The 13,944-nt window shown below is 43.3% G+C and overlaps 1 protein-coding gene across 1 annotated transcript in view; it reads right to left on the bottom strand.

Annotated features, from left to right (window-relative positions):
• Window positions 1-4,964: 4,964 nt before the first annotated feature.
• Window positions 4,965-13,944, bottom strand: part of mao (monoamine oxidase) — a 66,371-nt gene continuing 57,391 nt past the window's right edge. Inside the window, exons 9-15 of the mRNA XM_039817978.1 lie at window positions 13,426-13,522; window positions 12,007-12,060; window positions 11,841-11,898; window positions 10,521-10,618; window positions 10,149-10,260; window positions 9,040-9,102; window positions 4,965-7,120 (exon numbers count right to left, since the gene is read on the bottom strand). Coding sequence (XP_039673912.1) covers window positions 6,965-7,120; window positions 9,040-9,102; window positions 10,149-10,260; window positions 10,521-10,618; window positions 11,841-11,898; window positions 12,007-12,060; window positions 13,426-13,522 — 638 coding nt within the window. The 3' untranslated portion in view covers window positions 4,965-6,964. The remainder of the gene's footprint in view (window positions 7,121-9,039; window positions 9,103-10,148; window positions 10,261-10,520; window positions 10,619-11,840; window positions 11,899-12,006; window positions 12,061-13,425; window positions 13,523-13,944) is intronic.

The following is a 13,944-nucleotide window of genomic DNA, read 5'->3' as shown; positions in this document are numbered from 1 at the left end:
GAGGGCGTCCGACACGTTCTCATCAACGGGTTCGTATGATATCGTATGATGACTTAATGCACAACAATTCATATGGTAGCAGGGGATTTTTCCCTTCCAATATTGAGAAAAGGTAGATTTTTCGCCCCTTTAAAAATATGAAAGACAACCCACTTCCCAAAATGAGTCAAAATAACCTTTCAGGGGGCTCAAAACAAGAACTGTGTCTACGTCGGGGTCTAATCAGCCCTAATCACGATTACTCGTTGACTTTTGGATAGATGTTCGCATTTATTGAAGTTAAAAAGCAGTGAAACGGTTAAACAAATCAACAGTGAAAACACCTTCAACTGTGAAATTTCCCTTCATACTTTTCCCGTTTCACTTTTCTTATTTCATTGAGTTTACTTGCAAAAACGTCATGTGCAAAATAATTGTTTCTCTCGATTACATTGCTTTTGTGATTGTTAAGAGCAAAAATCATAATCACGATTAAAATTGGATTAATTGGACAGCCGCAACACGAACACCAGGGCCACGTTCAGCCCCGACAAAAAAAACGCAGCAACGCATTTTTTCAAACTGAAACGGCGGTGCGTTGAACACCCTGTTGTGTGCGCAAGTGCTCTGCCTTTTAATTACCACAAATTTACAGACACGTCTCGGCTGATTGGGTATCAGCTCTACAAGTCTCTGCTGATTGGGTATCAGCTCTACAAGTCTCTGCTGATTGGGTATCAGCTCTACAAGGCTCTGCTGATTGGGTATCAGCTCTACAAGGCTCTGCTGATTGGGTATGAGCTGTGACACTTGCCAATATACGAGAGACACACCCACCAAACGAGAGAAAACATAACTCAAAGCAGTTGCACGGCGTTTCACACCGTTCAGAGGTAACGTGTCGTCGTTTTCGATTTTGAACGTGCACCTGTTTCCTGGGCGAAAGTCTCGTGTTTCCGTCTTAACTTCTTCCAGGACACGCACTCCGCTCGTCTGCTTGAAAGCGCTCGATGGTGTGTTTTGCCCCCAACTGATCCTTCCAGGCAGTGCTGCAACCGCTGCCTTCAAGGCACCTAACCCTAACCTTAACCTTAACCCTAACATGGTTTTAAGATTATAATAGTTTATATTTTATATGGGGACACCAGGCTTTTTATAATTTTATTTATCACACGACTGTGTTTTTTTATATATATATATATATTTATTTAATTTTTTTAATTTTAATTTTAATTTTTTTATAATCTTCTGAGAGAGACAACGGAGTTGTTGTGGAGTTGACCTTTTATTCAAAGTTTTAAATTCCCGCTGTCCTTCCTTTCCAGTGGTTCTTTTAACCTCCTTTTAATATCTAAAAAAAACCCTTTAACAGCCCCGTCATTTTTATTTAACCGAACCTGGTTTTTTAAGGAGTTCTTTAAAGTGTTTTTATTCACACCAGTGGTCCCCTTGTGCCCGTGCCCCTCGCAGCACCCATTCTGGTTGTTGCGTTTTAACCCAAACCTAACCATAACTAGTGCCTCCCAACGGTGCCTTCCAGGCAGTGTTGGGGGCAAAAAACACAGATAAACCTTGAAAGCGCTGTTTCAGGAGCCAAACATCCCCCCCAACATCCTCCCTACGAAGATCTTCGCGCTCTTAAACAGCAGCAGTCATCGTGGTGCTGTTACAGTAATAAATACGTGGAATACATACGAATTACAGTGCATTACTTCTCGTAGCTGTACGTACGAATGGTTCATGAGAACAGTCTGGGCATCACAACGAGGGGAGACGGACAGTGAAGCACTGCAAACACACCACGAAACACACACAGACTTGGCTTCACTGGGGAGAAGCAGTTAGATCAACCCAACAGTCTGAGCTCGATTATTCTTGGCTGGCGCTGTGTTTGCACACCTGGATTCACCTGAGTCAAGTTTATACTGAGGACATAACTCAGGTAACACCGGGCGGCATGGAGTTGTTCTTCTGGTCCCTGTATATTGAAGGTTACTAGGGTTAACACGGTACGACAATTGGCGGCTCTCTTATGGTGGGTGTCCGTGTACGCGCTGTTTTCACGGATGGGATCGACCCACTTCCCAGCATTGCACGCTAGTGGGCTCGCCACCCGGCTCTCTTCACTGACCAATGACAAGCAACGAAAACAGTCTAAACCATCCTACAACCGCGATGGCTGCAGCTGATTGGACGAACGTGTCACGTGGGTCTGTCTGCTCCAGAATTTCAAATTTGAAATGCGATCTCGTATTTAATGAAGATAGTTCACCGAAACGTGTTTCTGAAAACATTTTAGGCGAGAAAAAAGGCCATGCAGTTGCTGAATCTGTCTTCATTTCTGTGACAGTTATCATGAAAATGTCATACCGCTGCAACCCTAATGGTTACTGATGATAAACCAACGACCTGGTCCTTCTGTCCGCTCACCTCCAGTGCAAGCGAGGGGTGGGGGGGTGGGGGAGGGGCAAAGAGTGTCAGAGTCACACAGGCACTTTAGAGAAATGACAAAAACACTAAGACTTCCATTAAGGCACAACAGATAAACACACACACACACACACACACAGACACACACACGCACGTCTTTTGGGACAGGGGCAGCATGCTTCTCTCAGAGCTGCACACACGCCAACAGAAGAACTCTTTTAAACTCAATCGTGTGTTGATTCTCTTCTCTGTTTAGATTCATCTACCAACCCTTATAGAACTGGCTCAGGTCTGCCTTGCACCAGCTCTTAGTTATGCTGTTATAGTTTTAGACTGCCGGGGGACTTCCTTCCTTTGACACACTGAGCTCCTCTCTCCTCTCTCTTTCCATCTGTGTGCATTCATGTCCCAGAAATGCTCGTTACTAACCTAGCTCTGGGGAGCTTATTCCCCGGAGTCCTTATGTTTTTTCGCCCAGCAGTTTTCCTTGGATTAGGGTGGCACCTAAATCATGATTGCAGATTAGGGTGGCACCTAAATCATGATTGCAGCTGCCGCCGTGGTCCTGCTCACAACTAAAAAAACCCCCTACAACAATACCACTTCCCTTCCCTGCCACCCCCCCCAACACACTAATCTTAAATAAAAAAAAAAAAAAAAAAAAAAAACATTGTAGAAAAAAAAAAACCACAATAAAATAAATCTATGCTCTGCAGTGCCCTGCTATGTCCTACTACGCCCTGCTACACCCTGCTACGCCCTGCTACACCCTGTTACGCTCTGCAGTGCCCTGCTACGCCCTGCTATGCTCTGCAGTGCCCTGCTATGTCCTACTACGCCCTGCTACACCCTGCTACGCCCTGCTACACCCTGTTACGCTCTGCAGTGCCATGCTACGCCCTGCTACACCCTGTTACGCTCTGCAGTGCCCTGCTACGTCCTGCTACACCCTACAGTGAGAGCCTAGGTCTGTCCGAGTTTTCTCCCTAAAAGGGAGTTTTCCTCGCCACTGTCGCACTAAATGCTTGCTCTTGGGGGAATTACTGTAATTGTCGGGTCTTTGTAAATTATAGAGTGTGGTCTAGACCTACTCTATCTGTAAAGTGTCTCGAGATAACTCTTATGATTTGATACTATAAATAAAATAAAATTTGATACATTTTCTTCACATCTAATCTCAAACCCAAAATCTGATTTCCATAATGTCGAAGGCACAAACAACGGGGGCCAAACAATTATTTGTCTCTCAACTATTGTACATATTTTTTCCGAATTAAGGTCCCATCGGGGGCACAGGAAGGGGAGGGACTTCGCCTCCTACTCTTTTGTCGGAGGCGTTCACAGAGGAAGAGCAGGCCGGCCACATCTTTGCATGATGGATAGCTCTAAAATGGCTTCCAGTAATAACAGCATGTGTTTTTCGGTAAGCTAGAGTCAAGGGCGTAACTTTGGGTTCAACATTTTGGGGGTAGCGCCAAAGACTTCGAAAAATAGTCCAAAAAAACCTTGAAAAAGGCGACAAAAACGTCTAAACAATTATCCAAAAAAATACTCGAAAAAGTTTTGATTATGGGGTTTATATGCATTTGTCTCATTCTTTTTCTCACTGTCAACATATCCCATGTAAACAGACAATTATTAGTTATTCAACACTCTTTACTTCCTGACCCTGTTCACCCCTCGCCCGTTTGTTGCTACCATAGGCTGTAAATATTAACGGACAAAGTATCCGGTTCGGCGAAGTGCTGCAAATGCGTTAGTGCCTTAAACCTGCATCCTGTCTGAATTCCAGCAGGGGGCGACACATGTGGTTGCAGAAGGAGGTGGGTTTCTGTAGAAGTCTATGAGAAAGTGACCCACTTCTCACTTGATTTATTACCTCAGTAAACATTTTCATAATGAGTTTATGGTCTCAATCGCTAGTTTTAAGTCTTCTGCAACACAGAATGATGTTAATTTTTTTAATTATGGTCTCGTTGATTTTAAACTCGGCGATAAAGCAGGGGGTGTTTTAGGGCGTGGCTATGATGTAATTGCCAGTGAAAGCGTGTAAAGTAACGTGGCTCCTCCCTCACTCCTCCCTCGTCTAAAATCGTCACATCCGCAACCAGGATGGCTGCGCCCGTAACGGCAAACTCAACGACTCATAGCAGATCTCCACAAACCAATGGGTGACGTCACACATGCGCTGTCCATTAATATTAACAGTCTATAGTTGCTACTGAAGTTGTAAATCTCTAAAAACGGGTCACAAATATGAAGTATTTGTTCTTATAAAGGTTGAGTTATTTCCTGTAACAGCTGGGCACTGTCACCGAGTAAATAGTTAATTTTTAGGGAATAATTTCAGCCGTGGATTTGGTGTGTTAGTGAGTAAAATGAGGGATTCATTTGAATTATTGTGGCAATAAAACCTCTTCTGACTCTGATTCTGATTATGTTTGCGCCAAAAACTGAGGCACATTCGTCGTACTTACTTGGCAATAAATCCTTTTCTGATTCGGATTGATAAATTCTGCCCCTGATCACCTTATCCCAATTCTGTCTCTTCATTGTCTGGATGCTTATGACAACATTGTGATTCTGGGCTAAATCACAAGTATAATTTGATAGGTAGGCCAACCCCTGCGGGCAGAATGCACGGCAAGCTTGCCATGTGACTCCTTAACAAAAAACACAATTTGTCTGAGTTTTTTTCTTGTAAATTTTGTGACTTTTAACCCTCTGAGGACGAAAAACACACCAGCGAGTCAACACTCAAAAAGAGATATTACAACATTTCATTTTAGACATGTATTTACTATTTTATTGATATATTAAAATGAATGTCAAAGCACCAAAACAATTGAGTGTAGGTTGGTTTTCACAAGAGATTTGAGGAAATTTCAAAAAGCGAACATCAACTTTAGTGGCAAATTATCTTTCTATACATCTGAAACAAATGTGTGCGTCACTACACAGAAAGCAGAGTTTGTTCTGAACATTTTGATATGAAACACACGGGGATCAGTTATATGCAAATACCCTTAAAAGGTGAAATTAAAAAGAAATGTGAAAATGTCCTTAGACCTCAGAGGGTTAATCTCAGAGAATTTCTGAGTTTTGCCGCCAAGTTTTTCATCGCTGCCGCCACGGCACTAAGTGCCATTGCTCCTGGGGGGAATTGTTTGGTCTCTGTAAATTATAGAGTGTGGTCTAGACCTACTCGATCTGTAAAGTGTCCTGAGATAACTCCTGTTAGGATTTGAGCTCTACGGCCCAGAGGAGGAAGATACATCAGGCTTTGATACACGCACACACACTACTTAAAAAAAAGGGTTATGATTTAGTCTTTTTATGGGATTTGTTGACAATAAGAAAACACCGGCCGTATCCTTAAACCTCCTCTGTGTTTTTGTAGCGGGCAATTTTCACAACTCTGTTCTTTTCTGATGTTTCTGGGTGTCATCAAACAGCTACAGCTGCTCGCTCGGAATAAATTAGCACCTAAAATCAGCAGAGGTAATTAGACACGCACACGCACACACACACACACACACACACACACACACACACACACACACACACACACACACACACACACACACACACACACACGCACACACACACACACACACACACACACACACAAGGTTTGTGGCACTATCTTTGTGGGGACCCGTCATTGACATAATGCATTCCCTAGCCCCTTACTCTAACCTTAATCATCACAATTAAATGCCTACCCTTAACCCTTACCCTCACCATAACCATAACCATAACCATAACCATAACCATAACCATAACCTAATTCCATTCCTAATCCTAAAAAGTCTTAACCCTCAAACAGCCCTTAAAAACTCATGGGGTCCAGCATTTTGGCCCCACAAAGCTGTCGGGACCCCACAAGTATACTGGACTTCACCATAGCCATAACCTAATTCCATTCCTAATCCTAAAACCAAGTCTTAACCCTCAAACAGCCCTTTAAACTTGGACTCCACAAGTATACTGGACTCCTGGTCTTTGGACCCTACGAATATAATTATACAAGCCCACACACACACACACACACACACACACACACACACACACACACACACACACACACACGTAATCAAGAATGTGTACGTCATTGGCAATGTATGGAATATTAATAGCGATTTATATATTTGTATATATTTTTCCTTTTAAGAACTGATTCTGCTCTTTTTTTTCCTTCATTGGTTTTCACAATCTGAATGTTATGGTCGATTTAAACTGAAGTTCTTCACTCCTCTCTAACTAGCATCTCTGGACGTGTGCTCGGCCCATGACTCTGTCTCTCTCTCTCTGTCTCTCTCTCTCTCTGTCTCTCTTTCTCTCTGTCTCTCTTTCTCTCTGTCTCTCTTTCTCTCTCTCTTTCTCGGGAACAGACTTTAGTGTTTTATGTGAGCAGAACAACACCCGATGTGGTTCACTACTTTGTAGTTTTGGGCCGTGAAGTAGTGCGCTAGAAGTACGATAGAGCACAGTGTCTATAGAGATGGTCGTCCCCTTGAGACGCAGAGGAGTGAGATGAGTGCGTGCGGGCGGTTTAACTCCGGGAAAGGAGGCCCTTCTTGTAGGCCACCACGCCGGCTGCCGCGGCAGCAGACAGGACGGTGGAGAATCCCACCAACTTGAAGAGGCCGCCGACTGAAGGCAGATTTCTCTCCCAGAAGCTGGTGGCAAACGGGCGCGCTGGGACTTCCTGTTGGAGGAGAGACGCAGGGTTCAACAGCAAGTGAGAAAAGAAAGTCTACTCGGCCAAAGTCAATTTTTACTGGCCCCTATGCAAAAAGTTTATGTTTAAAATGTTATTTTAAAGATTATTTTGGGCCTTTAATGGATAGGAAAGCTGAGATATGAAAGGGGAGAAGACATGCAGGAAACCGTCACAGGTCAGACTCAAACCCTTGACCTTCTGCGATGAGGAATAAACCTCTATATATGTGCGCCTGCTCTACCAACTGAGCTAACCAGCCACAATTGTGTTTAAAATCTTGTTCTGTTTCATCCTTACTGACCGCCTGACTGCAGTGCACTGAATATATTCCGTATCGTGTGTGTGCAGGTTGAGTATTTCTATCAACAAAGTCACCTGTGACCTCGGGGTGACATTGGCCAAGGTATTAAGTTCTGGTGTCATCCCTGAGCTCGTTCCTTTTTCATCTTCTCGCTATGCAGGTCATCTGCCGTTTGTGGTAGCATTAGCATTTGCTTTAGTTGAAAACTGTGGACTATTGATTATTACTAAGCTCGCCGCTTGTAGCCTTGCGATTGGGGTCGGAGTTGCGGATTTCTCGCCCTCCAAAGGCTGCGGCCGAGCTGTCCCTCTTCAGGGAAGGGGATGGTGTATTCGCCGTTCGGCTTCAGACGAAGCCCCGGACTGTGAGTGATAGTGAGAAGCTTGCCACAGTTGCTTTTCTAGTGATGAATCGGCGAAAAACACGTTTTATTTCTCTGATTCACGGCTTTGTTCTGTCGCCGCTGGGCGCTCTCTCTCTTCAGTCACTCTCTAGCTCGCTCAACCACGTACCGCGCTCGCAGTAACATAAAAAATAAAATGGATCATGGATTTTATTTCCATAGTTTGTAGCTGACTTTACCAGCTGACTTCTCTATTGGACTTTACAAATTGACATTGCTATCTATTTGCTGTTGAAACAGGACACGTCCTTTACGTTGTAAAACCAGCCTCTGGAGACTCCACCAGCTGACTTCTCTATTGGCTGTTGTAACAGGACACGTCCTTTACGTTGTAAAACCAGCCTCTGGAGACTCCACCAGCTGACTTCTCTATTGGCTGTTGAAACAGGACACGTCCTTTACGTTGTAAAACCAGCCTCTGGAGACTCCACCAGCTGACTTCTCTATTTGCTGTTGAAACAGGACACGTCCTTTACGTTGTAAAACCAGCCTCTGGAGACTCCACCAGCTGACTTCTCTATTGGCTGTTGAAACAGGAGACGTCTCTTACGTTGTAAAACCAGCCTCTGGAGACTCTACCAGCTGACTTCTCTATTGGCTGTTGAAACAGGAGACGTCTCTTACGTTGTAAAACCAGCCACTGGAGACTGGACCAGCTGATTCGCACGACACCATCAGCTGGTTTGAGTCGAGCTGAGACGGGCCGGTTCAGACCGCTGTAACTTTTCCCTACGACGTTCTAAAACGGTTTTGCCTCGTCGCGAACCTTTGGTCTGAACTGGGCTTAAGTTGCATTTGATTTGTCTAGCACAAAACAACAACAACAACAAAAACAACAATACATTTAAGAGGCATTAAATAGTGCCTGGGTTAGCTCAGTTGGTAGAGCGGGCGCACATCTACATAGAGGTTTATGCCTTGACGCAGAGGTCCAGGGTTCAAGTCCGACCTGTGACGATTTCCTGCATGTCTTCCTCCTTTTTCTCACCTAGCTGTCCTGTCCATTAAAGGCACAAAAGCCCAAGAAAATAATCTTAAAAAAAATAAAAGAGACGTTCAATTAAAAGGGCATGCAAAAGAAACCCAGAAAACCATCAAGGGGCTCGTCGGCATGTTGGGTTCCCTACAATTAGGTCCACAATTTATTAGACTTTTGAGTTTAAATGTAGTTGAAAAAGTATCCAGAAAGAGTTTCCTCACCATAGACTCAGGCTCCGTCTGCCAGACCTGACTCTGGTGGATTTTATTCATCGCACACAAAACCTGCAACAGAACACAGCGGATCAGTCGGGACACTCACAGCGAGATTTATTCATTTCAACATGAAATGCATTTAATAATAACAACACAAAACTTTATTTCTAGAGCAAAAAGCGAGCGTTATGCCGCGACGACAGTTAAGTTTAGGCACCACACTCAGTGTGTTTAGCACGTGACTTTGTGAATTTACTCATCTACTTATTTCAAAATCTCTTTCCTTTGAATATTTCTATATATCGTTTAGTACCATTTTCATCGCCTTTCTCACTGCTGTTATTTATCATATTATTACTATTCATTTATTTGTATGTGTGTATATATATTATTGTTTTTTTTTGTGTCATTTGTGTTTAATTTATTTCTATTTTTTATTCTTATGCTTCTTTTGATCTTGTGGTTTCATTACTGTATCTACAATGACCCTTATGACTTTGTAACCTTTTCCTCACATGTGTGAGGGCTTACACATGTATTTAAAATTATGTATTCATAATTATAAAGCTAGGATACTGTAGCAGTAGCTGTTGTTATATAGGGCTGGGCGGTATGGAGAAAATCAAATATCACGGTATTTTTGACCAAATACCTCGATATCGATACTGCAACGGCATTGTAGTGTCGACTATCAGTGCTTTCACAAAATATTTACACAATGAGAGTTTTGATAAATAATCATCAGTAATGTGGATATAATGACTAAGTGGGTAAAGGCAAATATTAGAACAGTTACAACAGTCTGGTAAGTTCAGAAAATGACATCACTTTACTGTAATGCAGCCTTTAAAACCAGGAAAAGACACTTATGCCATATTACAATATCCAAAATCTAAGACGATCTCGATATAATATCAATATACCCAGCTCTATTGTTATAGCAACAAAAGACGCTCTCTACTGCTTTTTGAAATAAAAACGCTGCCAGCTTATTCTTTTTTTCAATAAAAAGCGCCCTAGTCAACTTTTTCTTGTTAAGTGTGGACATAGCCTCATATGTTCTAAATATCAGAGGATCCTCTGGTTTCTGAGTGTTTGTCCAGGTGACCTCTGACCTCTCTGGCGGCTCTCTCTCCAGCCTGCACGGCCCCCTCCATGTAGCCGCTCCACTCTGTGGAAGTCTCCGTGCCGGCAAAGTACAACTTGCCGACTGGCTCCCTCAGCACCCTGCAGACAGGAGAAGACAGAGATCATGAGAGGTTACAGAGTTTCGGCAGTTTTAAACGGTAAATCTTTGACTCCGAGTGGATAGAATAAGAAATCTCTGAGATTATCTGAAATTACCAAAACAAATGATCTACAGCGGCGAAATTTTGTTTAAACTATTCAGCTTTTCTACCTTTTAATGAGAACAAAAACAGCATGGATTTAAAGATACTGAGCATCAGGACACAATATGTACCGTGGGCAGCTTGTGTGTGACTTACTTTCCAAACTGAGTAAGGATTCCTGGAGGGAAATAGGCCGTGTAGCAGCCACCGGAGTACTCCTCTTCACACCAGTTCTTCTCCTCATAGTGCACCGGCTGACAGACACAAGTGGACACATGAATAGAGTTGGGTATCGTTTTGATTTGAACAATTCTGATTCCAAACCGATTCTTCCTTTCGATATCGGTTCTCAAAGTGCTCATATAATGTTTTGGGGTCTTTTTCCCTTTCCTTTATAGTGTTATATATCTTTTTGTGCACATTATAGATTTACAAAGTGAAAAAGCCCAAAGTCCCCCCCAACGTAAAACAGAGCCACACTTTAGAGCGCCACTTACTGTGCTCCGTGGCTGCAACACAACAAGCGCCTGGAAGTACTGCGGCCGCTACGGAAACCAACAACTTGCGCTGTTAAATTTGGAACCAATGATGGGATTCGAAACCTGGAATCGTTTTTTTATAATGAAGTTAGAACCCAATAGACTTGGTCGGCGATACTGGGATCGCCCACTAAAATGTAATTTCCGTTTATGCCGTGGGGAGAAACAAACCATTGTAATTAGTGAGCACCTTGTTAGCGGTTCATCTTTGCTCTTTGTCATATTTACGCTTGTTTTTGTGCTTGGTACAATGCCGAAAAGCTGCTGTGTGGCGTTCTGCGCCTCTAATAAGTTAAAGAATCCTGATCTTAAGTTTTATATACTACCGAATAGACGGACGTAGCCGGTGTTAATACCGCTAACGTCGCTGCTACAGTCCAAACTGTAACACTTACATGGAATTTATTCATTTAACATGCTAAGACATACCTGTCTTTAGTGTAGTATAGCTGTAATGAACGTGGGCTAACAAAAGAGTGTTTGATGACCCTGGCATAACGTTACTGATAATACAGTCAGAGTAAATCATGTAAGATTAGCTATTGGTTAACGTTAGCTGTCTCTTACCTGGAGACTCAATCAGGTAGCTAATGTTAACAAAAACTGTCGGGAAATGACACCTCTGGCCGTTCCGTTGGGTCGTTTGTCCGGTCACATATAATTTACGGACAATCCAACCCAATACGGCTCAGTTTTTATTTATGTATCTTGCTCTGTCAAGGGGCAAAAGTGCTTTTGAGCAGTCCATACAGGGGTAACTCTGTGTTATCCCGTCAGGGGGAAAGGATTGTTTTCCCCCACGGCGACTCTACCACAAGCCACGCCCCCCAGCTATGACGAGTCACCGACCAAGTGTGTCCTACACATGAATGATATAACTGTTGACGCAGTTCCACTGCAGCTGTGTGACTCTGTGTTAGTCTGTGTCCAAACTCACATGCAGAGCCTCTTCTGAGCCCAGCACTCTGGAGTAGATCTCACAGATCATCTTCAACCTAAACGCACAACAAGACAACAGTTTGGATGAAACCAGTCTCACAGCATGAGAGAGAGAGACAGAAACTGTATTAACGTGCTGTGTTGTCTCTCCAGCGCGCACCTACCTCTCCTCTTTGGTCAGCCCTGATAGCTTTCTGCACTTGCGGGCGAGGATGAATCTGGAGGAGAGAGCAGTTCCAGTTACACGTTGTGCACAACATGGCCAGATGTGGACACACACTTGGTCCGTGTTTTTTTTTTCATTGAAGGGGAAATCTGATATTTCATACAAAAGTGTGCTTCTAAGTTTGTTGCAACAATTTGGGAAAGGCTCTGTTTCAACATTCATTGCTGCCAAGCCTTAAAGAAATGGTTTTTCCAGTTTGGTGGGGAAGAAGTTGAATGGAGCATGTTTTTCAATCAGAAAGTATTAAGACATGGACTAACACCGTGTTGGTTTTGGTCTTTTCATGGGATTTGTTGACAACAAGAAAACGAGTTACACTAGTTATTTTTACATTACATACCATTTAGCTGATGCTTTTATCCAAAGCGACTTACAATTGCTATATATGTCAGAGGCCGTACACCTCTGGAACAAGTAGTGGTTAAGTGTCTTGCTCAGGGACACATTGGTTGATGTATCACAGTAGGAATTGAACCCAGATCTCCCACACCAAAGGAATGTGTCACATCCACTGCGCCATCACCGCCCAACGATGCAACTTTAGTGAACGGATGCGCCAGATTGGAACTCAGCTGTGTCGACATACTGTATGTATGTGTGTACACACTTGACACTTCAATGCGACTTGCCTGATCGGATATTTTATCCGTGCAAAGGTGCGTCGAAAGTTACACTTGGTGCAAAAGAATGCCATCTAATGGTGGAAGGGCCTGTATGAGATGCACCCTGTTGTTGAGAGACAGTGCTATCAGCTGTGCTCCAGCCCCAGTTCTCCTCTCTTGCTCTTGGCTCTCGCTCTGGACAGAAACTTCCGGTGTGGCGGGAAGATGATGCAAGACCTACGTTTGGTAAAATTGTCCAGATTGTGCTCCACGTGCCAGATCCGACCTCGGAGCGTACAGATTTGACATTTAATGCGTCCCGGGCAGATCAGATGACAAAAGTCGCATTGAAAAGACAAGTGTAACCACAGTCTTTAATGCACATGGTTTTGTAATGGGACAGGTGTCCACATACACTCACCTAAAGGATTATTAGGAACACCTGTTCAATTTCTCGTTAATGCAATTATCTAATCAACCAATCACATGGCAGCTGCTTCAATGCATTTAGGGGGGTGGTCCAGGTCTAGGTTGGTGTAATGGTGTGGGGGATCCCTTTCCCCTTCAGAACTGCCTTCATTCTTTGTGTCATTGATTCAACAAAGTGCTGGAAGCATTCTTTAGAAATGTTGGCCCATATTGAGAGGATAGGGTCAAACATGGTATTAGTATGGTGTTCCTAATAATCCTTTAGGTGAGTGTATAGCGAAGTGCATGGTACGTAATGATGATATTATCTTGTTTAATAGAATCACCCCATAATGCAGGGTACAGTCCCATCCGGCTTTGTGTCATCCAGTGTCAGGCCGATGGGAGCGCCCTCCTCCTCAATCACCATGCTGCCACAGTAACCTGGCGACACACAAGCCGTTCAACAAAGAGGGTAAAACAGAGATGGTCCTCAGAGTAAGTGCACATTGGCCGCCCAAATTATGAATTGTAATTATAATTGAAAAAATGAAAATATGTCTGAAAATATACAATAATATGAACATATAAAAAATAGCAAAGACAAATTGGCCTATTTGTGAAAAAAACAAACATTTAATTTACACATTGAAGATAGGATTCACTGTGCCATCCACATGTATGTTAAACATTAAAGGAACACGCCGACTTATTGGGAATTTAGCGTATTCACCGTAACCCCCAGAGTAAGACAAGTCCATACATACCCTTCTCATCTCCGTGCGTGCTGTAACGCTGTCTGATGGCTCCAGCATTAGCTTAGCCTAGCACAGATCCTGCAGGTAACTGGTTCCAACTAGCCTACT

Source organism: Perca fluviatilis, chromosome 12, assembly GCF_010015445.1.
Source record: "Perca fluviatilis chromosome 12, GENO_Pfluv_1.0, whole genome shotgun sequence".
In the NCBI taxonomy this organism is placed as follows: domain Eukaryota; kingdom Metazoa; phylum Chordata; class Actinopteri; order Perciformes; family Percidae; genus Perca; species Perca fluviatilis.
This window is presented reverse-complemented; position numbering and strand designations above follow the sequence as displayed.